The following is a 23,271-nucleotide window of genomic DNA, read 5'->3' as shown; positions in this document are numbered from 1 at the left end:
TCTGAGCCACTGTCACTGGAGCAATGGATATACAGAGAGGAAACTGGAGCTCAGCTGTGCCTTATGTTCTCAATGCCCATCATCCATTCATCCATCACCACAACAGAGAGGCTTTGAACCTTGATAAATTCTAGGGAATAATTAATTTTGCATTTCAAGCCCATGGAAGCTGGCATGTAACCTTCATCATATAAAATTCAATGTCCTCCCAGCTTCAAAAAAAACCACCAGCCTGACTTAGCCTGGAACATGCTGGAGAGCCACATGGAAAATGGAAGGTCACATTTAAGTAGCAGCAGGTGCGGAAAGAAACACAAATTACTGTGGGCAGAAACTCAAGGAAGAGCATAATATTTTGGCCCATTTTGCTTTGCAGAATAACCATGGTGCTGCACAGGATATACACGAAGAGATGTGCTCCAAGAACCTCTGATCCACAGCCAAGTCCCGCTTTGGATATGGACACAGGGCTCCCAGCTCAGTCCATGGGACTCAGCCATGTGTATCTGAGCGTGGGGGTACCCTCAGGTGCACAGAGTTACAGCACACTTGACCTTTGGAGGGTTCCTCTCCTGTGCTCTGCTGGGCTGGACCTCACCATCTGCATCTCTTGGGTCAAGCCACTCCCTCCATTACTCGCTGAAGTGCTGAGGTGCTGTCGCCAGTGCTTGCTTAAATGCCACTGCCTCCACTTTCTCTGAACTTCCAGCTGAACCTAGGTAGGAAGATCACAAAATACTTAGTTCAGCTAGTTTATGTTGGAGGCCTGCACTGCAGAGAGCAGCGTAACAGGAAAATGAGAGTGGGTTACCTTTGGCAAGGTTTGGGCTTAGTTATTTAAACCCCAGTTTAAAGGGTTAAGGTAGGACCTGTTCTTGACACTTCTAGTGATACTGTTGTTGCAGCCATACAACTTTCTATTTAATTGCAGGTGAAACTGTTCACAGAATCTAGCTGGCCTTAGGAAGTATTTGGTTTAGATTTCCCAGAATTTTAATTTTAGATATAAAACCAGGACATTTTGGCACTCTAAAGTAACAAAAAAACCCCCGCAGATTTCTTTTCAAAACCACTTTTTTCTGAACCCTGTTGACAGATCAGTCTGAGTATTTCAAAACCCTCCTTTATTTCAAAATGACTTTCTTAGGCACTGGCTTCCTTTTTTTTCCCCTTACAATTAGCTCTACATCTTCCAGGTTTTTATGTTTGTATGTTTCCCCCCACCTCTACCAGCAGCAGCATTTCAGAGTGCAAGTTCTAGCCCAGAAGCCTGGGAGTTGTCATGCAACTATAATGGAAACAATCCCTCTACCAAAAGCTTTACCTTATAAGAATCCCAATAAACTTGGACTGGGTATAGCTTTTGATAAATTCCCTCCTAAGGACTGAGTAAATAAAGCAGCCATGGATGGGGTGGCAGATAATGGTGTCATACGTCAGAACCATCGGCTGTCAGTGTGACTGTGTGAGGGATGGTGCTCCCTCAGTTCCCAGATGCTAATAATGTTATCTGATTTATGAAAGGGTTGCAGTAGTTGAGAGGTGAAGTTTGCATCTGGCATACAATTACCTAGGCTTGCCTGGTCTAGGAGGAATTTCAAGAGTGATGTTAGGTAGCTGGGAAGAAAACCCTCAGACAAAACGTGTAATTCATTGGGGGATGTATCCCACTGATTAACGAGGCATGCTTCAGCAATAAAAAAGAATGTTATACACACGAAACTCACCTCCCCATTAAGAAAACAATAAAGTACAGCCACAACAAAGCCCTAAAAGATAAAAAAAGATAAAAGAACCAAAGAACCGTGGTCACAGGATTGCAGTTTCAGCTTTTGAATGGGGATGAGGCATCTCAAGGGAAATCAGCTTGGCTTTGCCATTGGAAACTCAAGTCTGTTGCAGAGTTATATGTTCTACCTCTTTTTCTTATTTTAAAGAAATAATAGCTTCTCAGATATTACCTGGAATGATCCAAGAGCCAATTCAAAAAACAGCTGAATTTCCATTGTGCCACTGTTTGCATCCTCAGGGAAAAAAGCAAAGATGATATAGTGGACCCCAAAGAGAGGGATGAGGAGGAGTGTTGACTTTGCAAGTCTCCTGAGAATGAAAACAGAAAAAGGGGAAAAGCTGGTGTAGAAGGAGCAAGAAATGCTCAGGTGGCCTTGAATGTCTTATAAGGGATGTAATGGACATACTTGTATTGGTTGAAATCACTGCTCCGTTTTTCAGGGGAGCTGAGCTTCCTCATCAGGATTCTTAAAATGTTGACAAAGAGGATGAAATTAATCTGAAAAAAAAAAAAACCAAAACAAAACAAAGTAAGAATACAAAAGCAGCCCACCAAACAACAAACCCATTATCCACTTATGTAACTGGCAGGTATCAGCAGAGCCACTTTGGGGGGTTCGGACAGAGCAGAAAGAATAGAAGGGTTGGGTCTGGCCTGCCTCAGTCCATGTTCCCATCCCAGTCTCTATTCCTGCTTCTCCAGCCTGCTTGGCCACCCTGGGCTTGGATGCTGGCTGCTTTCCCTGCTGGTTTGCTGCAGCTTTAGTTATGGAGATGGTCAGGGCTTGTTATCCAGACAAATCACCAAAGGGCAGGAAAACCAGGAGCAGGGGGTTTGTCACACCTGGCTGTCGGGTTCTGACAGCCTCTGCACAGTCTGACCCCACTTTGGATGCCGACAAAGGGGCAGCACTGGAGCTATCACTTGCTAACTGGGACTAGGAGTGCTCTTTGTTCCCTGCTAAAAACACTCCGTGTGGTTTGGGATCACGAGACAGAGTAGTTAAAAGTGGGGAGAGGAGAGAATCGACACTGGAGTTCTTCCTTTTGCATTTTCCCCCTCTGGAAGGGTGGATATCAGATAAAAATGCTGATCTGCTCAGTTTGGGAGCAGATGAGGCAATAGCTGTTTCTGCTCGTTGGACCCTCAGGCAAAGAGTGGGAGTTGCAGGGGAGGTAGAGCCGCCTGAGCGTGTCTGTCTGTCTGTCTGTCCCGTGGGGAGCGACCTCGGGCTGATCTGCCCTTGGCTTGCACAGCCTGCAGGGCTGTGTCCCTTCTGCAGCACCCTGCTCTGTGGCTGGCCCTTAACCCTTCCCTGAGCCGGGAAACACCATTGCAGAGGTGCATCCTCTTCATGGTGGGTCCAGCGTGCTGGGGGCATGGCAGCAGCGCTCTGGGGCGTGGGTCTCCCTAAAACACGGGGTCTGCTGGAGATGGGACAGACACAGCTAGTGCCTGAGTTCCTTAAAGTTACCAGATGGAAAGGGAGCAGCTGTGACCGCTGAGGGAGCCTGGAGAGGGATGGAAATTCCGGAAAGTTGGGGAGAGAGGAGGAAAGGAGTAGAGCTGGGGGGAGCTAGAGGTGGGGAGCATGAAGGAAAGAAATACTTCAGGGGTGGTGGGAAGCAAAGGAGGTTCAGGTCAGGGTGTGCTGGGATTTTTAACCCATTAGGCCAGGGAAGAGCCGTGTAGGTTGAGCAGGGCTTTTCACTGATAAAAACCACAAGGGAAGGGGAAGCGTTGGGATTCCTGCCCGGAGGAATTGCCCGCGGGCAGCGCAGAAATGAGCGAGAGCCTGGGAGCACAAAGGTGTTTATCGGTGCTGGTTTTCTGCCCTTTCAACTGCTGAAGGCTGTGAGGAATACAGAGATTAGATCTGGGTTTTTAAGATCTGGCTGTTGGTTTGGTTATAGGCTTGAGTAGAGCCTCTTTTGAGGAAAACCTGCAGAGTCACGCAGGTGGCTTCTGCCCTCAGTAGCTAAACAAGGCAGGATCAGCATTCTGAGGACACTTGGGAGGCGATAGTGGGTGGAGGCTGCCAAAAGATAAACTAAGATTGTGCTTTTTGTCTTGCCTGGGTTTCGTTGGCTTTTATATATAACTCAGTGGCTCCTAGCATGAGGGTTGTTTCATAAAGAAAAATAAATGCCATGACCCCAAATCACTTGTGCGTTCTGCTGCTTGTCTTGTGGGGACGCAGGTTGCTCACTGGTCAATAGGAGCAGAACGTTAACCCACCATCTCTGCTGCCTGGCTTTCTGAGAAGTGTGCAAGTGTTGCAGTTTGTGTTTTGCAAACCAAATGCTTCTTACTGCAGAGATGAAACCTCAACCAGCTCTTGAGGTTTCACACCCTTGGGGTGTCAGTAAATTGAGAAAACCCATTTTTTGGGGGAGGGTTTCAGACAGGTCATTGCAGCACGGTCTGACTCAGAGCATCTTCATCGGGCAGAGCTATCCCAAGCAGCAGCTCCCACTCCCTGGTACCTAAGGCTCTGAAGAAGAGTACCAGCAAATGCTCAAAACACAGGTGCTGAGTATTATACACACCAAACTGCTCTTGTCATCACTACTGCCTTGCACTGGGCAGGCTCACTCTGACTTCCAATGCCTGTGCCTTAATTCTCTGAGCAGTGCCTCAGTGCTGCCCACTAATATGTGATGCGTGCAGCCTGTGAACTGTTTTCATTCCTGAAAACAAAAGCCAATGGTCATGTAAAGCAAGTTGGTTTTGGCTTTGCTGAGAGAGGCATTGACCAGAAGACACAAAAGTAATTGTACTGAAATGTACAGCCACTCATTTCTCCTCCAGAGCTTTCCTTGAAACAGTCCAAAACAAGCTTCCACAAAACAGCCAAGTTCATGTGAAATCAACAGGATGTGGAAACCTGATCTTCTTCAGGCACTTGCTTCTTGGAAGGACACTCTAGCTTTTCTTGTGCATTTAGCTTTGGGGCATTAGTTACTAAGTCCTGCTGAGCAGAAGTTGCTTAAGCAGTAACTCATGGGTCACACCAGTTCAGACACATGCCTAAGATCAGTTCATTAACACACTTCTAAAGCATGTTGAGTAGATGAGCTGTGACTTCACAGTATTTGAAAATACAGTTTGAATCTGGTTGTCTCAGAAAAGACTTACAAATATAGACACAACTATAGGGCCTCTAATGATCCACCAGGTATTGGCATCAGTGTTAATGTCCCAACACCTGTAAAAATAGAAGGTGCAGTCAGTTATCAAAACATTGGTATCTTTTCAAACAGGTTTAGTCTGTTTTGCACCTTAGATAGGCCCCTATTCTCTTTTCTACAAAACTAATTTCCTGTTCTCACTGAGTGGTACAACGTGTCTGACAGAAAACTGCCCACTTGCACGGGACAGAAACAAGTCCTTCCCTTAAAGCACAAACACTGTTCAAATTTTGAAAGGAAGAAGAGAAAGAAACAAAGTTTAACTGTTCAGAAAGTTAAATACAGATACTGAAAACATGTGGTCTGAATTCATACCTGAAGGCTACCTCCTACACTTAAAAATGCTCAAATGGAATTGGAAGCTTTTCCTCATGTTGCTCAGCTGTACCTCTCTACTCACACCCACACTAGGATGCAGGCTCCCACCACAGCAGGGTGTTGATTGATTTACTTGCTCCCAGCAATTAGAAATGAGCAGGATCCCATGGAACAGCCTGCACAGGGCCTGCATGCTCCCCCTGGCATGCCAGCTTCCCCCACTCCACACCACTTACCCAATATTTTCATGGAGCTGCCGAGCGGTCGCCCATGCAGCCACAAACACCGCTGGGGCACCTGCAATTGGAAAAACCAGTTACTGCTTCCAAGTCCATGCCAAAGGCAGGAAAAACCCAGTTGTCCTCACTGAAGGGAGAACCAGTACCCCATCCGAGGGCGATGAACCACAAGAGGAACTTTCTTTCCGAGAAGAAGGAAATCACCAGGAGAGTGTGGAGGTACAGTCCTTCCACCAGGAGCCAGCTGTAGTTAGACATGATGCAATACTGAAAGAAGACCATGGTGAGCTTACAGCCAGCCTGAGGAAAGAGAGGATAATTAGCTCCTGCCTGGGTTTGTTCCTACCTTCTAGCAGAGATAGCAAGCTGTAAATTAATCTTGGCAAATAGAGATTTTATAGCAATTAGGGGACTAAATGGGTGTCCTCGAGACAGGGGTTCACATGACAAGAAAGCAGAGCTGGCACTCCTAAATGCATTAATCAACTGCCTCACTAGAAGAACTGAATGTGTCATGGACACTTGGATTCAGGTTACTGTCCCAGGGGAATTTCACTATTACTATCTTCCTAGTACCAGTAACACAAATATCACCTTAGAGAAGGATATGAATGTATTATCAATCCTTTTTTTTTTTTTCCCAAGAAAAGCAGTTGATAAAGACAAACTAAAATGTTCTCAAAATGTTTTTTTTTTCTGCAAATTCCCAGCAAAACCAGTGGGATAAAATAAAACTAAACAAAACAAGCCTATTTTTGTTCCTCTCCCTAATTCTTATCTTTTAGTTTAAACCATTGACCATCATCTACAGTGTTGCTCACCCCTCCTCACACCCAAATTTTCAAAATAGTTTGCTGCCAATAAAAAGAAAAAAGCAAAAACATTTCAAAATTTGGGAGGTCCCAGACTGTCTGAGTGCAAGCCATATCTTACTATCAGGCCTCACACTGCAGTGTAAATTAGCAATATTTAATGTGTTCTCAGAGAAGGGGCAGAGCACACCTCTCTTCTCCCATAACTCCTCATGATGAACATAAAGCTGGGATGGAGATTTCCTTCCCTGTACACTAAATATCCTGCTAGGATCCTGCTGGGAAATTGAGGGGTGGAGCAAGCTGGTGAGCAGAGGGTTACCGTGTATGCCCCACAGTAATTTGTGTCCTCAGAGGAAAACAAGACTGCATCCTTGATGAAGTTGGATGAGGCTCGCAAAATGAACGATGTGAAGAGATGCATGTGGATGTAGTTCCTTGTGCAGCGAAGCCTTCTGCAAAAACAGAAGAGAGAGATCCAGTGAAGTGACATTCCTCACCAATGTAAGGAACCTGTGGCTGTAAACAACAGGTTTCAATTCTTAGTAGTGATAAACTGACAAATGAAGAACAGTGTTGTTCTGTCTGTGAAAGGAAGACTGATGCATTTCCCAAGAGGGATATCCTAGAGAAGACGTTAAAAAGCTACCGTCATATCTGCTCCACTCAGGTACTAAAACAAGCTGAATGTTGCCAGGAAAATTGTGACTTCATGCCAATATTCTTGTTCTAGCATCCCTCCCTCCCTCTCTCCTTTCTGTAGTAACATGAACCCAAGGTGTTTATTCACACCTGGATGAATTTATTTATTCTGCCAGCACAGTGCACTTGTGCCTGCAGTGTTTTCTGTATTAAATCTTCACATAGTCTGTGTCCAGAGGCTGTGCAGCCTGAATATAAATTTGCAAAGTAGTTGGGTTTCCTTTGCCCAGAGGTGCCGCCCTGACATTTACTGTAAGGGAAATTATTTCACTGAATAAGCAGCACAGTACAAATTCCAGGTTACAGGGATGAGTGAAGATAAGCTGCATGCCAGATTGCTAATAGAAACCTGAAGCACTTTACTGCAAATCAGTGCAGTGGCACTTAGAACAAAGTTTTAGCCACAGCCTCAAGTGGGGAAAAGAGCAGCAGGGGGAAAGACACTCTGCCCAAGGGACACTGAAATCATGGGAAGACCTCATCAGGGAGTTGGTGCAAATGCCATTTGCAACATGCATCCAGTTGTGATTTGGAAAGAAAAGGAGAGCACAATACAATGAGCAGCCCTGACATTTTCTGGGAGACCAGGTTCAGAGATAAATTTTGTACTGATTTCTATAAAGGTTTTCAGATATACTTCAATTTTTAGTTTGTCCAGGAAGTCAATAGAAGGATTTTGTCAGCTGAGATGACCAGAAGTCCCAACCAAGCACAAACCAGAGACGGGTCTCCTCACCTAAAGGAGGCCAGGACCACCAAAGCTATCATCAACGTCACAAGGGAGGTGCAGTATCCGATGGTGTACATGGTCTTCAGGGTCATGAAATAGGAACGCTGCAGGGGAACATATAATCACATCTTTACCTTGCCTGCCTGGTAGAGATCAGCCCATACCAAATGAAGGATCCTTCCTCCTTTTTAATGAATATATTTTCCTGTAAAATCAGCTACTGAAATTTCACCTTGAGCAACCACTTCCAATATTTTGCAGGAAGTATTCATGCTGAAAACCACCAATAGCAAAAACCCCACCTGTGTTAAATCACAACATCAATCAGTATCTCCTAAAATTGTTTCTCCCCAGGGCCCCAGAGCAGCAGATCTGTGCTCACTGGCACTCAGACTCACTCTGGCCTCGTTGGTGGTGTCGTTGACATTGTAGCCACAAGCAATGTCAGGTCTCGGGTACGGCTCTGACCAGCCCTCACTTGTACAGTTTCGGTACACAAAACCTGTGTGGTAACATTAAAAAACACAGAATGGGTTATGACCATTTCCAGTTTTATCTTTGTTGTCCTCAGTCACCATGTAGGGTTGCCTCAAGAGCCAGGAGAGTGTGTTGCCCCAGGCAGTGCTCTCTGCATAGCTGGAGGCAAAATGCAGCTGAGCTGATTCTGTTGATACTTGCCCAGTGTACTTGTGTGGGTCATAATATTGTTTGCCCACTCAGGGATGATTGTGATGGATGTGTTTTTATAAATTGCAACATAAATAATACTGCTCGGTACATCTGGTGTTTCTTGGCCACTATTCCAAGATCAGCAAACACATGACTTGTTCAGCCACAGATTCAAGCTCCATGCAAACCTGATACTCTGCTGAATGCTTCCACCTCCTTACTGTGGTTTGTCATGCTCCAAATAGAACACAAAACTGTAGATGGTCACAGATTTTCAGTAAGATTTAAATAAATACTAAAAGTCTTTTCCCTACACTGGGCATTATTTTACACAGTTGATTTCCTTGTTTGCTTGCAAATTAAAGGTTAGGAAGAAATTCCCCTCTTAAACTCAGCTTCTGGAAAGCTGAGTACTGGAGTCCAACTGTGTCCCTTGGAGCTGTCTTCAGAGAAAAATAGACATTTGCAGAATTCAACTCATTTTTCATACTGGTATCCACAAAGGGCAGTTTGTCTGACCCTTTTCTGCTGGGATGTCTGACTTTTAGACTCCTAATGATGAGTGAGATGAATGCCCAGCAAGCTGCACATGGCTGAACAGGATAGTTTTGAACTTGTCCACATTAAGTTTGGCTCTAAAGTGGAAGTGTGAAGTCCTGGGCACTTACAATGTCATTGGAAGAAAGTGGCCCTAGTAGGCATGTTATGTGCTGAAGAGAAAGTTTTACAAAGAAGTAAAACAACTTCCTACTGTCCTAATCACATTGATCTGCCTGGTAAGAATCATACTTCAGAAACATGGAGTGAAATCCTGGCTTTGTTGCAGTGATGGCAATGCTAGCAGGTATTTAAAGGGGACGTGAAACCAGCAGTCCTTCTTAGTACAAGCCTTTCCAGAGGGCACCATAAAAGTCCATTTTTTTCCCACACATTTAGCCATGAGGACTTTAGGGTGTCTGGCTCTTGCAAAACACCCATTCAGTGCTGAGGGAACTGAGGGAGATGCATATCCAGCAGTGTTTGGCAATGGTTTATCCTCTTTGGAGCCCTGCTGGAATTGTCAGGACAGAATCAGGGCTCCTGCTACCTCTGGGCTAATGCTGGTGACCTGACAGCATGTCTGCACTTGATTTGAACTCACCTCTATAAACCTGCAAGGCTCAGCAAACAGGCTTAGAACCCTGAGTGGAAAGAGCTCTGGGTGTGTCCTTATCTGACTATTATTCTGATGCTGTTTTGAACATCTTGTTCCAACTTTGCATCTTTGAAAAGGCCAGGCTTGCTTTATGAGCCAGGTTTTCTACGTTTTGCTGCAGTGCAGCAACAACAGGAAAGAAGCAGCTCTCCCAAAAGGTGCTTCTGTCTTGGCACCCAGCAAGGGGGTGGTGTGGTGGGAGATTCTCTACCTCAGCATCAGCTATTAAGACACACTTACTTAACTTGGAGCAAAGCACTGTGCTTGTAAACATGCCTGTGACTGTTTGGTGCTCGAGGCTGTCAAAGCAGATCAGACAAGAGGAGGTGAAGTTCTGTGTGGGTGTGCACATGCTATTGCACAAGAGATTGTGCCAGGCACATCCTATGGATGGGCACAAGGAAAATTTTTACAATGCTCCTGAGTTATAGGTTATTATACACACACACTGGGGAAACTGCAGCATGCCCCACTCAGAGCAGACTGGGTGTCTGCAATCTGTCTAAGGATTTGGCTTGGTGTTTACTGGTACTTTGGAATTGCCTAGGCAAGTAGGAACTCTGGCTAAAGGGATGGCTGTGGGACTGAGGCTATCTGAGATGGCCTTTGCCTCTGAATCATCATGATTGTCACACCATCCCTCATTCCTTGCCTAAGACACCATGCTCAGTTCTGTTACTCGGATCCAGATAATTTTGTTTCTTTGGTCTGCTATGTAGAAAGGGACCAGACAGTCTGGGATGCAAATCCAAGTCTAGAAGTGGGCACAGAGACCAGGGTTTGGGCAGAGCTCAGCGCCATCCACAAGGCTTAACAAATGGGCCTTTGGCATTTGTGGCTGCTCATCTGCTTTGTAAGTGGTGAGGAGAGAAAACCTCTTCTTTTCTTTTGAAGTGAGCAGATCTTTGTTTTTCTTTTTCAAAACTGTTTCAAACAGGGCAATGACTGTAGCAGTAAATAAACTCTGGAGTCACAAGCCAACCACAGTATAAAACCAAAGAAGAAGGTGGCCATGAGAATGAGGTTAAACTATTGCTGACTTTGACCCAAAATGCCAGATGCAGAGACTGAAATAAGATGCTAACGATGATGGACCAGGTCTTGGGGCTCTGTTTTGAACACTGTCACTCTGATTACTATTTATCAGCTTCTCGATAAAGAGGGCAACTAAAGTTTAAGCTGACTATCTCCAAGATCAGGGAGTGAACATCTGAGATGTAATTATGACCTTTGGATGTACAAATTCCTGCTTTCTTCCCCGGTGAGGAGGCCAGAGGCAGGGAGCAGTTCCCTCTAGTGGCTGGACCAGCAGGGATTTCAGTTCCTACATTTAAGGGCTGGGATCACTGTGCTGAAGTAGATGCCAGACGGATGGTTTCCTCAGCGATCTAAGCCTTTGTGTAGTTTATCCTTTGGCTTTAAACCAGCTTAAAGGGCTCAAAGGGCAGATAATGTTCGTGTGTACAGAAAGTAGCAAGGTTTTTATTTTAATCTGAGTGGCTCATGTCTGATTTCATTTAAAGAGCACTAAGTGCTTCTCCTTTGAGTTATGTAATCTTTATTAGACAATCTAATACTTTGTCTCCTGTTCCTCCCTTCATAAAATGAATCTGTCTGCTTTTCTGTAAGTACTGGACCTCATTAATCTGTGCCCTATAACTGAAGAATGCAAAACCCTCTTCTCATCTGAATCATTAACTCCTGAAAGAGAAACATAAACACATTTCTTCGGCATTACTGAAAAGCAGAAATGAACAGAAAGCAGGCTTACTTAATAGCTCATGATTACTGTAGTCTACTGGGAGTAAATTTCACTTCATTTCTAGCTTAGATATCCCAGAAAAAAAGGACAAAAAACATTGCTTGAGCTCACCTCTGTTTGAGTGAATTGTTTGGTGAGCCATGAAACCTGAATTTCCATGAGATTGTGTCGCTTGTATGGATCCTGTCACAGGCAAGAGAGAAATCTCCAGAGCAGATTTCCTCTTAATGAAAGCAAAAAAAGGGATCTTTTCTGCCTGCCTAGCCGGATGTTTTGCCAAAACTCATGTGAACCTAATGCTGTGTGAAGTTTTGTCCCCATCAAGCTTCTCTGGGGCCAGCCACTGGCTCTAGGAGTTATTAAAAGGGAAAGACAGGAATACACAGAAGTTGAGTGGAGAAAACACTTTTCCTTGAGAAACCATGCTAAAAACCTGCTTTTCAGGATAGCATTTAATTCCTGCACTTTTTTCCATCTGGCTAGAAAACACAAACACTTAAAAGATCTTGCTACTTTAATTCCAAGCTTTTTCATGTTCACCTTAGAGGAGGAAACAGACCTGCCTATCTATTGTTCTTCAAAAGCAGGAGGGAAAAATATTCATTTCATGTTCAGACCTGAGCATGGTATCTTTGTAAAGAAATAAAAAATAAAGTGTTTAATAAATAAGTGTTTAATAAAAAACATCTGGGTGAGAAAAGCATTATTTTAGCATTACCTTTTTTCCCAGTCAGCATCTGAAAGAATTCAGGGCAGTGAGCATTGACAGTCTGTCCCACAGTGGATGAAGGCCAGCAGCTCATGTTGTCCCACATTCCAGCACATCTGCCTGGGGGGGCAACAAGGGAATACCATAGAGTATCTCCCAGGGATATAACACCATGAAACTTCTTCCAGCAATGAAACACTGGGAGACATCTCCAAGCATCTCCCACGGACCAAGGCAGCTACAGGAACAAAGATGCTCAGTGCTCCGAAAAGCAAGCTGGATGAGACCTGGATAGGACAGAGCAGGTCCTGATTGCTTCAAACCAGCCCCAGCAAGCTCCCAGACTGGTCCCAGTCTTGTCATTGATCCCACTGGTCTCTGCTAGACACACAAACAGCAATTAGAGTCATTCTGAACTTCACATCAGGTCTTTTGCTACCTAACTGTTTGCTGGTAACTACTGAGTGGCCCTGGAAAGATGAAAGAAATCAGATGGGAATTTTTAAACTTGTTTTCAGTCTTTCTAAATCTTTCACTTTGAGTCATTCTAATGTTTTCCTTACATAATATTTTTGTAAATATGAAAAAATGCAACTGGATGACCCTGCTTGAGCAGGGAGGTTTGACCAGATGATCCACAGGTCTTTTCCAACCTCACCCATTCTGTGATTCTGTGACTAGGAATTTAAAAAGCTTCAGAATGATGCTTAAACCACAGATCACTTAAATCACAGACTATTCTGAGTTGCAAGGGACCCACAAAGAGAGTAAAACTCTTAAGTGAATGGCCCATTTGGGGATCACACCCACAACCTAGGCATTATTAGCACTATAGAGCACTATGTTTTAACCAGTTGAACTAGTCTCATCATACTGGGGAAAGGATAGAGAGGAATAGCATCAATGTCTTCCTTTTATTACCATAAATACTTCCCTCTTTCACTGTGCTCAGGCTGCAGTGAAGTGAACAATGCTATCAGACCACTCACTGAGCTTGGCTGCCCAGATTCACCCCATTTCAGTTTGGTGCTTATTTTAAGGATGAGCTTGTCATGGTCCCTTCTCACAGTCAGGGAGGGAGGGAGACTTCCAGCTGCACCCTCAGCTTGACTGCATTGCCTTCTGGCAGGGCTGGTAGAGATGCATCAGGGAGCTCATCTGGTGGCCAGTGGAGCAGAGTATGATGGTGATCTCTACTTAGACATCTTGCTCTGGTGTTGGATGTTGGCATGGATTAATTTTGGCCTGAGATGCAGAGTGTTAGTGGAGAAGACCTACATTTGATCTCTTTGTACCAAAGGGAAACTGCCATTTCTTATTTTGCTCTTCCCCAGATACAGGCTGAAATCATTCAGATTCATTCCCTTTTGCCTCCACTCCCTGTCAATGGTTTTTCCCCCCTGCTTTGAGGTTTCTGCAACAAAACAGGGGGAAAAGGCCACTGGGGCATGTCAGGACTACTCTGTGCCTGCTGTATCCAGACATGTGCCGTCTGCCCTGCATGCTCCCTGAAAGCTGAGGGGAGGAAGTGCTGACCAAGCACTCTCCTCAAACACTTCATGCTTTATAAGGCCAGCCTCCATTAGCCTGACAAAAATATTTACATTTCTAGAAATGTATTGATTTCCTTCTGTGCGACAGTCCTAGTCCCTGAAAATACAGAGCTGTTCACAGCCAGGGCAGCACCTCAGCCCTGGTGTCCTCCCTTTGCCAATGTTTTTAAGTCTTGGAAAGGATTTACTTCAAAGCAAAAGTTTAAAGGCAAGCAAAGCTTCACCTTGGGTGATATTTATGACTTAACATGCTGCATTGTTTGGTTTATTGAACGTTCATGTCAAAACCACAGGCATAAAAATCATAAAAATCAGACCCAATGCATAGAAAATCCTGGCAAAATTATGACGTTGGGTGGTTTCCATCCAGGAAGAGAAAACAAAAACCAGCTGAGCTACTCCTCCTGTAGGGGGGCTTCTTGCCACTCCTCATGGATAAACGCTGGAGTCTCCCACCCCTGGCTAGATAAAGAGCCTCAGGGTGGAGACAAAGCACAGCAACATCTCCCTCACAGAGCCCTGTGCTCTTTGGGATCTCCCTCAAGCAGCACTCAGAGCTTTCTCCTGGCAGCAGTACATAGTGTCACCATGATCAGGGGTTCCAGGTCCCCAGTAGCTTCTCTGCCCTGCTCCTTGCTCCCAAGAGAAGTTCCTTGTCCTCACTCATGCCCTAAAAAGACCATAACTGTGACTTGGGTTATGTTAATATTACACTGCTCCCTTTCCCAAGCTAATGTTACCGTAAGGGCAGAGTCCCTTTTCCCTTTTACTGCTGGAGGATAAGAAACACTCACTGCTCAGGTACTTGGTGCCTGATTCCCCAGCAATGAATTCCTTTGTTTGTGCCATCTTCACAGAGAAGTGAGCACTGCAGCAGAGATGGCATGGTGGGAGCTTGTCCCCTGCTTTGTCCATTTTCCTGCCTGTGCCACTCAAAGCTTCTGGGGCAGGTGCAGGAAGGATGAGGTGTGGAAGGTGCCCCACACCCTGCAAAGCCACCTTTATTCCTCCCTGCATGACCCACCAAGGGTCTGCACTGAATTCCTCAGCTTTGTTTCTCTCTTCTTCAAAATGAAATCCTTGTATGGGGTTTTCTCCGCAGGGACTACAGGCATGCAGATACCTTAAAGGCTGGAGGTATTTTCAGGTGTGTTATTTCCCAGAATAGAAGCATTACTCCCTAATTTACCAAGGTAACAAACCTCTCTTAGAGTTTGGTAGAATTTTAGGTAGAATTACCCCATTTAAAAATTCCAATAATGAAAGGCCTTGGGTGAATTTTAAGGTGTGGATCCAGTTTAAAATTGGATTAAGTCTCTGCTGAGAAGCTACTATTTGACTGAGATAAAGCAAGACCATCTGTAAAATGGTATTGCCTGCTAATGCTACTGCAGGTACACACTAGCATGGTCCTGTGGAGTTTTACTTGTCTGCATCTGCTGTGGAGCTCTGGTGCCAAGGAAACACAGAGCTGAACATTAGAGCCATATCACAGGATCAAAGCAGAAAAAGAAATAGTCTGACAAACCAACCTGCTCTTCACTGAAGGAAACAAACTATACTGATTTATTAGTTCTTACATGCAGATCTGCCTTGTGGAGTACCTGGATGTCTGCCATAAGGTATCCTGTCACTGCCACATGGCTGTACTGCCCTGAAGCTGTGCTCACACCCATCAGTCTGCAAGGGACAGGGATAAAACAGTAACAGAGAAAAATGAAAGGCATCCTAAGAAACCAGGCAATGGACCTTCCCTCTTGAGTTCTGTCCTTGGGCCAGGTCATAGTGAAATTGTTCTGTGTCTCCAACACTCTCTAACAGAGTGGAAGGCTTTGAAACTAAGAAAACACCATAAGTAACTCTAGCTCCACATGGCAGCAGCCTATCTGTGGGCAGGATAGCCTGCACACAGCACATCTATGGGAGCTCCTTCCCTTCTCATGCTGGGTAAGAACCTTGCCCATGTTACAGTGCACAAAAGTCACCCAGAATCAGTTCAGTCTGCAGGATTCTGTGAGTGACACAACCCCATCCTCAGTGATGATGGCTGGTCACACACTAAAAATAGTCACATGTGTTGCCTACACCCAGTGTTCTCTCTGAGATGCTGACCCAGCAGCTGCCTGGGGGAAATAACATGCAGTTCACAGGCAAGGTTTAATAATCTCTTGCACATGACCCCAGTTGCTCAGCTGTGAAAGCAAAGCTGTCTACATGATGAGGACTCAGTACCACAACTTTCCCAGGCCAAAAAGCTCCTTGGTATGATGATAAATCCTCTCTGAAATTCAAGAACTCTGTTAGGTGACAGTAACTTGGAACAAGGAGGAAGCAATGAGGACCTTCAAGCCACGTGATTGAAATGTTGGCTGTTGGTCTTCATTGATTTTTAATGTAAATATAGTTAAGTAAATTTGCAGTTGCCAGGGTGACTTTTTAAATTATCCTTTCCAAGAAGACATGATTGCAATTTGCAAGATTTTGTTGCTGGTGTGTTCCCTAGTTGTGAGGATTGCAGTCAAGCAACTGGGTTAGAAAGTTCTCACAATTCTTCCTGTCATAGTAAGGTCAAAATCCCACTCTCAAAGCCTTGTAACAGATCTTACCTGTTTTTCTGCTCTTAAAGGAGAGATGTATTCTAAGTGCATACCTCCTATGGGAAGGGATGCCAGGGTATCTGAGTTTGAGGCCCCCAGTTCATGTGATAGCAGGTTTTATCATGTGCATTTGTTCAGTACATGATAACACATAAATGTTATGTGTTACCTGAGCTCAGGAGCAGATCATTTTCAGTGGTTCTGTTCCTTGCCTCCAGGGAAAGAGTCTCCACACACTTTTCTTCCTCCCTTTTCAGGACACTCAGAAGGTCACAGACAGGTGGAATAGCTTTGATCTACAAATTTTAAAAGCAGTGGAATCACTTTTCCTCTTAAAACTTATAAAATCTCAACAGAATCTATCCTTTTTATGCTCATATTCCCCATGCAAATTTATCATTTGATTGTGAGCAATATTTCCTTGAAACACAGACAATTTTCCCAGTTTAGTCTGCATTTTTGTAGTAGCAGCAGGCGAACACAGACTGCGTTTATGTCTTCTCCCTTTTGCTGACATTACTGACATTGAGAAAAATGTGTTATTCTGCTAAATTAAGTACATGAACAGGATGCTCTTCCAAAAGACTGCAGAAACATCCAGGACACTGCTGGAGTCTCCTAGAGTAACAGAGAATTAATCACTCACCCATGGCTGTGTTAAACCATACACCTGGCAGGTCATTTTCCTGGGCACAAGTGGTCCAAATATGCCCACTGGTGGCAGACCACCCAAGCCTGTTTCCCTGCTACCATCTGGTAGCTGCAGGAGCCCACCTGAAAGCAGAATCTCACCCAGATTTTCATGAGAACCTAGATGGCAATTTGTCCTAAGGTCATTTTCATATATTCCCAGCCTCCTTTCTCATAAAACCATGTGGGAATGTTAATATTCACTCAATCCTGATGTAGCAATTAAATGTGTGTTTATGTTTAATACAGCTGGACCAAAATCAGTGAAAAAACCAAACAGCTACAGACCATTAAAATGACAAATATTGAAAATCATTACAAAATTATTTGCAGGACAAGGTCTTAACAGTTATGTTGTTCAGAAAAAAAGTATTTTTACCCTTTTCAGGGTATTTTTACCAGTGTCTATTCTTTTTACACAAGAAACCTGAATGTAAGTGGATGCCCATTATAATGAATTAGATAAATTCTGTCTAATGGATAAACCCAAAATCTCTATAAATTCTCACTGTGGAACTTTTATGTACATATACATAAAAGCATATGTATGTACATGCATCATGAAGAGATTAGAAGCCAGTCATCAGGCTCTATTAGCTGAAAATTATCAGATAGACTTTGTTTATGTTCTTTGTTCAAGAAAGTTAACCCTGCAGCATAACATTACTGCTCAACCTAATAAATCTTGTAGTATTGCTGATCACTTTCAGATTAGATTTCGGAGAAAGAACAATCCCTGAAAACCTTGTAATGAGAACTATTACTTTTCTACAATTAAATTTTAGCTACCAGACATTAGAGACAATATTCCCACTATATTGGCTGGAAATTTTTTGCGTATTGTATTTCTGAACAAAGTTTGATCTTTTCAGCAGTGTTATCATACCTCACCTAATTGGTCTGGTGTGTAAACTTGTGTTTAACTTCAGTATCCTCCTCCCTTGTCTTTGTGTGTCATGAAATAAATGAACTAGAAATCACCTGGTTTTGCACAATGTAATAATTTTTCTGGAATCACACATGCAAAGACTTTACATGAGAGAAACCCTCTTCTGATGCCAGGATTTGAATGCTGAGCATTTGAAGTGGCCAACAGAACCAGTCTGGGTTGCTAAAATGATACTGAACATATGCAAAAATAAATGCAAGGAAACATGTTAACAATGATCTCAGAAACAGGGGAATACTCCATCTTAAAAAAGCCTTTACATTGTGTGGGCACTGTTTTTCTTTAAGAAACGTGGGTCCTAAGAAAGTTTTTGTTTTACAAAAATTTAAATTCTGTGTTATTTCTTTATGGCTAGAGTGAGGCCACACACTTTTAGCACACACAGTTGTGAAGATCACCCTGATGATCCGATACAGCATTGCTTTCTTACACTAAATGTGTTGTTCAAGCAGGAGTACAGCATAGGCAGTGCCTTACAATTACTGTTTTACCCCACAAAGTGATGTCCACCCTATCCTTCTAATCAGCTGGATACCATTCCTGGGAATAGATGTGCAACTAACAGGATTGTAAGCCCAGGGAAAGCAGAGAGCTTCCAGGCGTGGGTTTAAAGACCTTGTTTTCCACCAGCCCTGTCCCTGAGCCAGTGTGTGCCAACACAGGCATCCGAGGGGGAAGGCTGGGTGCGCGCGCTCCGATGTTTGCGGAGCCATGCGAAAGCCGCTTCCCATGGCGCGGCCGGATAACCCCACTCTGCCAGCAGCTGTGCTCAGCCTCACTCGTGTTTACCATCCACAAGTGGGAGCAAACAGCCTGCCCCCGCTGCGGGAGAGCGAGGAGGAAAAGGGGCTCCTCTACGTGCTGTTTCTATGTCTCTTCCTAAACAGTTCCCTGAAACAGTTGTGATCTCCTTGACACTTCACCAGCTACTAAAAGGATCATTAACTCTATCCCAACTGAAACCAGGACAGAGAGAAAACCCTCTTCATATTTTGTTAAAAGACAAGATACCAATCCCATTCCAAACAGAGATAACTGTGATTAATAGATCTCTAGAACAGGCAAAATTCTGCAACATTGACAGCAACAGCTAACACAGTTTTTAAAGTGTGAAATGAGTGAATCTAAACATTATCCAAATTCACAGCCATTTCATTTTAAAATAAGTGGTTTTGGTATAATAAGCATTTAAGGATTTAAGGAGCAAAAGATGCCTGGCAAAATCAAAACAGGTATTTTCAATCATTAGAAGAACCAATAGAAATAGGTGCTCTTGGGGACACCCTGAGCGATGACATCTATTTACAAAGTCCTTTAGGTAGTACTAAGAACAAGAAACCAAAATTACAAGAAAACCATCACAGTCACAATTTTTATTGCAGAAGATGATCAAAAGGCAAAAGGTTTGAAGATTGCATCCACTCCGCAATTAAAATGTCTAGGCAGAGCTCAGGTTTTCTCACAGTTGGAGCCAAATTCTCTACTGGGACAAATAAATTGATTTTTCCATTTGTTGCAATGAAACAGTGATTTGATCCTATCCTAACTTCTCACACCCAAGGTAGACATATTTCACCCCTTGTTTTATATGCATGCAAAATCTGAATAACCTGAGCCGCACCTGGAGATCACAGCCCAGGTTCCACTCTCCTTTCTGACTGATCCGAGCACCTGGAGCTCAGCAGTGACAATCTGCCACATAAATCTCAGTAAAGTGATAAAGGTGAAAAAAAGAAGACAAACTTTGTGGTATATAAACATCGCTTCACATTCCTTCCAGGGAGGCACTGCTAGATGTGGGCATTGCCCCTTAAAAGGGATTGATTGCTGGTGTAAATCAGTAAAGCTTCTCTGAATGGAGTTAAATCTTTTCTCCTTCAACACAGCACCTGCTGTGTTTGTCAAAGCGTGCTAGTAACACTTGTGTCTTTATAAAGGTGGGGAAACTGAGGCATCCAGCATCTAGTCATCTGGCCACTGTCAGTTAGTGCAGGAAGCAGCAAAAGCAAGAAGAAAATTAAAAAATCCCAGGTTCTACACAGATCTTTTTAAACAGAGACACCACAACTTCATGAAATAGAGGTGCTCAGCATTACTCAGATAACATGTGATTCCATGCAAACGGGAATAAATACATCTGAGCACCTACCGGGACAGTTGAAATCCAGAAGATCACCCAGATGGTCCACATAGTCAATCACAGTCTGTTTCCTTCATGCCTCATGCATCAGAAGTCAGCATGCTGTTTGTATGCTCTCCAGCGTGGCTCCTAGCTCTTTTCACTTCATCCTTTTCCCTCCTTGCCTTTTTCCCTTCCCAGCTTTGACCATCCTTAGCCAATGTTTCTCTCCAGCTGCTGAGCTCTAGAGAGCATCAGCAGTGACAGGACCCCCCCCTCCTGTCCACCCTGCAACTCTCCTCCTCCTCTGCAGAAGCGCCCTGTCCCAAGAATTACAGCACTTCTCTTGAGCATGTTCCTACTGCTGTCTGCCTCCCTTCCTGGCTATTATTCACTGTTATTGATGGGTGTTGCTGGGCAATGATCGTTCCTCATGCTCCCACGATAAGGGACCAAGCAGGACTGCCCTGTAAGATGTCAGCCCCACAATGGCAGGGGCAAACAGACAAGGGGAAGTACAGCTCTGGAATAAGTTCTCTGCTGAGAAACCGAGTTGGAGGAATGTGTTTCAGGCTGCCTGCACTGCTTCTGCTCTCGATAGCTCTGCACATGCTTCCCACAGGGAGCACACATCCCTGAGTGGCAGAAATCAGGAAGCTGGCAGACCTTGCTGCAGGTGAGCCAGCTGCCTGCATGTCCCACCAAGCCCAGCTGAGCACAGCTGCCAGAACCAAAGACAACTTCTAGTCTAGGATAAACAGGGAATCTGCTCTTCCCTTCCAGAGAGGACTCCAAATATTTCCTAGATTTCATCCTCTTATCCAGAATCTGAAGAAACAGCCAGTCTGCATTTCATCCAAATGCTATAGGCTGTAAGGTGTCATTGCATTTGGATCCCACTGGTACCTTGTTGCTGGGATGTAGATTCAGACATCCTGCGTTTCCCAAAGATAGTTCCTTGGCAGTCCCCTCACCTGTCAGCAGAGCACTCTTTGTTGTTCCTGGTTTTGTTTCTGTGGCAAAACTATTGTGAAGGGGCTGTGTGCTTAGCTGGGTGTGAGTTCCCAGCTGCCAAGGCAGGCACTCCAAACCCTTGCTGGTCACATTCACTTCTAGCACAATACTGAATACAGATTCAAAAGAGAGCCAAAGTTTGCACTGTGTACCAGTGCTCTTTCTGAAAGCATGGCAGTCCTCAGCTTGTCTCAAAACATCTTTTACCACCTATTCCAATTTCCCATCACCAGACAGGTCAAATTTAATGAAGTGCTGCCCAGAACACAGATGTGCTCCAGGTTTACCAGTAAAGTCAATGACTAGGAAAAACATATGTCTAATTGCCTGTGCACTGAAAATCCTGCTATTGGATTAAACAAGTTATCCACTGAGCAGCACAAAAAAATGAAGGAATTTGGGCTGCCTAGCAAGTGCTGCCCTTTCCATGCCCATCCTGACTCCAGCTCATCTCTATATGTGCTCATGAAGATCACTGAGTTGCAGTGCTCCCTCTTTCCCTGCACACCACCCTCATCTCTCCCCACAGTCCCAGAGCAGCAGTCAGGCAAGCAGAGCATTTGCTGAACCCCACACTGGCTCTGTCTCACTCATCCACCACACTCACACAGCATCCTTTCCCCCACAAATGGCAAATGCTCCAGTTTTCCTTCCCCCAGTCCACACTTAACTTGTAGTGATTTTCATTTCTCGAAGACACCTGCTTCCCCAGAGTTTGGTTGAAAATATCAAAGGGTTAAGCAAACTGTTGAGAGGGGGTCTGAGAGGCAGACAGACAATGGTTGCTGTATAGTCTGAAGAAACCACACTGACAATGCTGCATCATCTCCGTGGGGCGCCAAGTCCTTCTCTCTCTTCCTTTGGCTGAAGGAATATTTTATTATTCCATTCATATTGAAGCATCTTCCCCTGAAAGCCAGCACTCTTTCTTGCATTTATGTAATTGAGAGAGCTTTGCTTCTGAATGTACTTTGGAGTGTGGCACTTTTTCCAAAATAGGCCCAGGAGTCTGGAGAGCCAATGTTGGATTTAAACACCAACAGTGTGAATTAATATTTTGTGATCCTCCCACTTTATTCACATGCAGGCTGAGTGTTTGAAAGAAGATGGATGCAAAATAAAACCTGGGAGATTCTCACCTGTGCAAACCATTGCTTGACTCATAGCAAATGTCAGCCCAGTGGGACAGACAGGGAGAGCTGGGAAACCTAACAGCAGCAGCAGACTACAAAGAATTATTACCAAGATTTCACAGAGCCCCAAATGAGATGTTTGTTTAATTAAGCAATAGCTGTGTGCATTTGCTTTTATACCTACTATGTATACCTCTCGTAAACTTGTCACAGCTGGAATTTTTTCAAGTCTGATATCTGAACCAGGAAAGAAACATCTGAATTTGTTCACACAATTTCAAAAGACTTTTCACTTTAACTTTAGGAGTAAATAAAATAAATTGCTTTGTGCTATTCTAATTGTAGGATTGTTTACTTATCAAACACTTACCAACTTCGATTGTAAATATTTATTTATTAATACTTTAAAATTCCATTAGTGCTTGAAACAACTAAATTTTCTCCTCCCTTTGCTAAATAATTAAATTGTTTGCAATGACTTTACTACAGCTTGCAATCAGGCCATACACACTTTTCATCTGACATTTGGAATACAGAGATGAAAGTGAGGCAAGAATCACCTATTTAAACCCTGGTTAACATTCTTTATTTATATCAGCCTTCCCAAGGAAATCTGAAGGTTTGTTGGTCGATAACCCACTCTTTTCACCTACCTTTCCCACTCATTTGCTGCTTCCCAGGAGACTTTACAGAGTGCTTCTCCAGAGGCACATCATGTTTACACCCTCTGATGTGGAAGCAGATATGGTTTTTGGTTTGCACGCAGCTATCAATGTCCAAACAGACTGGTGTACATGTGAATTGTGAGGAGAAATATGCTCTATTTTACTTCTATGTTAGAAAAACTGAAAGTGAACACTTTTATTCTTAAAATATGAAAGAAAAAAACTAATTGTGGAAACAATTCTGGCTTTCTATATTAAGCCTATATTTAAGATATCATGTCAAGGGTATAGGAATAGTTTTTTCTAACCATAAGCAATTACATCTTACTAAGTATGGGAACTGTGTTCTGGGGTCTGAATTTTATTATCTGAAGCTTTTCTTGCTTATGTTTTTGTCCAAAACGAATGTACTACTTTTGGACACATTTTACC

The 23,271-nt window shown here is 43.8% G+C and overlaps 1 protein-coding gene across 1 annotated transcript; it reads right to left on the bottom strand.

Moving 5' to 3' along the window:
• Positions 1-538: 538 nt before the first annotated feature.
• Positions 539-20,282, bottom strand: SCTR (secretin receptor). Its single transcript, XM_071434261.1, is given in 15 exon segments — positions 539-715; positions 1,728-1,769; positions 1,962-2,100; positions 2,199-2,290; positions 4,931-5,000; positions 5,538-5,598; positions 5,687-5,840; positions 6,675-6,807; positions 7,791-7,888; positions 8,183-8,286; positions 12,129-12,239; positions 16,439-16,565; positions 20,058-20,156; positions 20,159-20,215; positions 20,217-20,282. Coding segments are annotated over 15 exon segments (1,530 nt in total).
• Between the last annotated feature and the right edge of the window lie 2,989 nt (positions 20,283-23,271).

This window comes from Agelaius tricolor, unplaced genomic scaffold (genome assembly GCF_023055355.1).
Source record: "Agelaius tricolor isolate 1412-34295 unplaced genomic scaffold, bAgeTri1.0.p SCAF_10, whole genome shotgun sequence".
NCBI lineage: Eukaryota > Metazoa > Chordata > Aves > Passeriformes > Icteridae > Agelaius > Agelaius tricolor.
The sequence above is the reverse complement of the archived record's forward strand: the minus strand, read 5'-3'. Positions and strand labels throughout refer to the sequence as shown.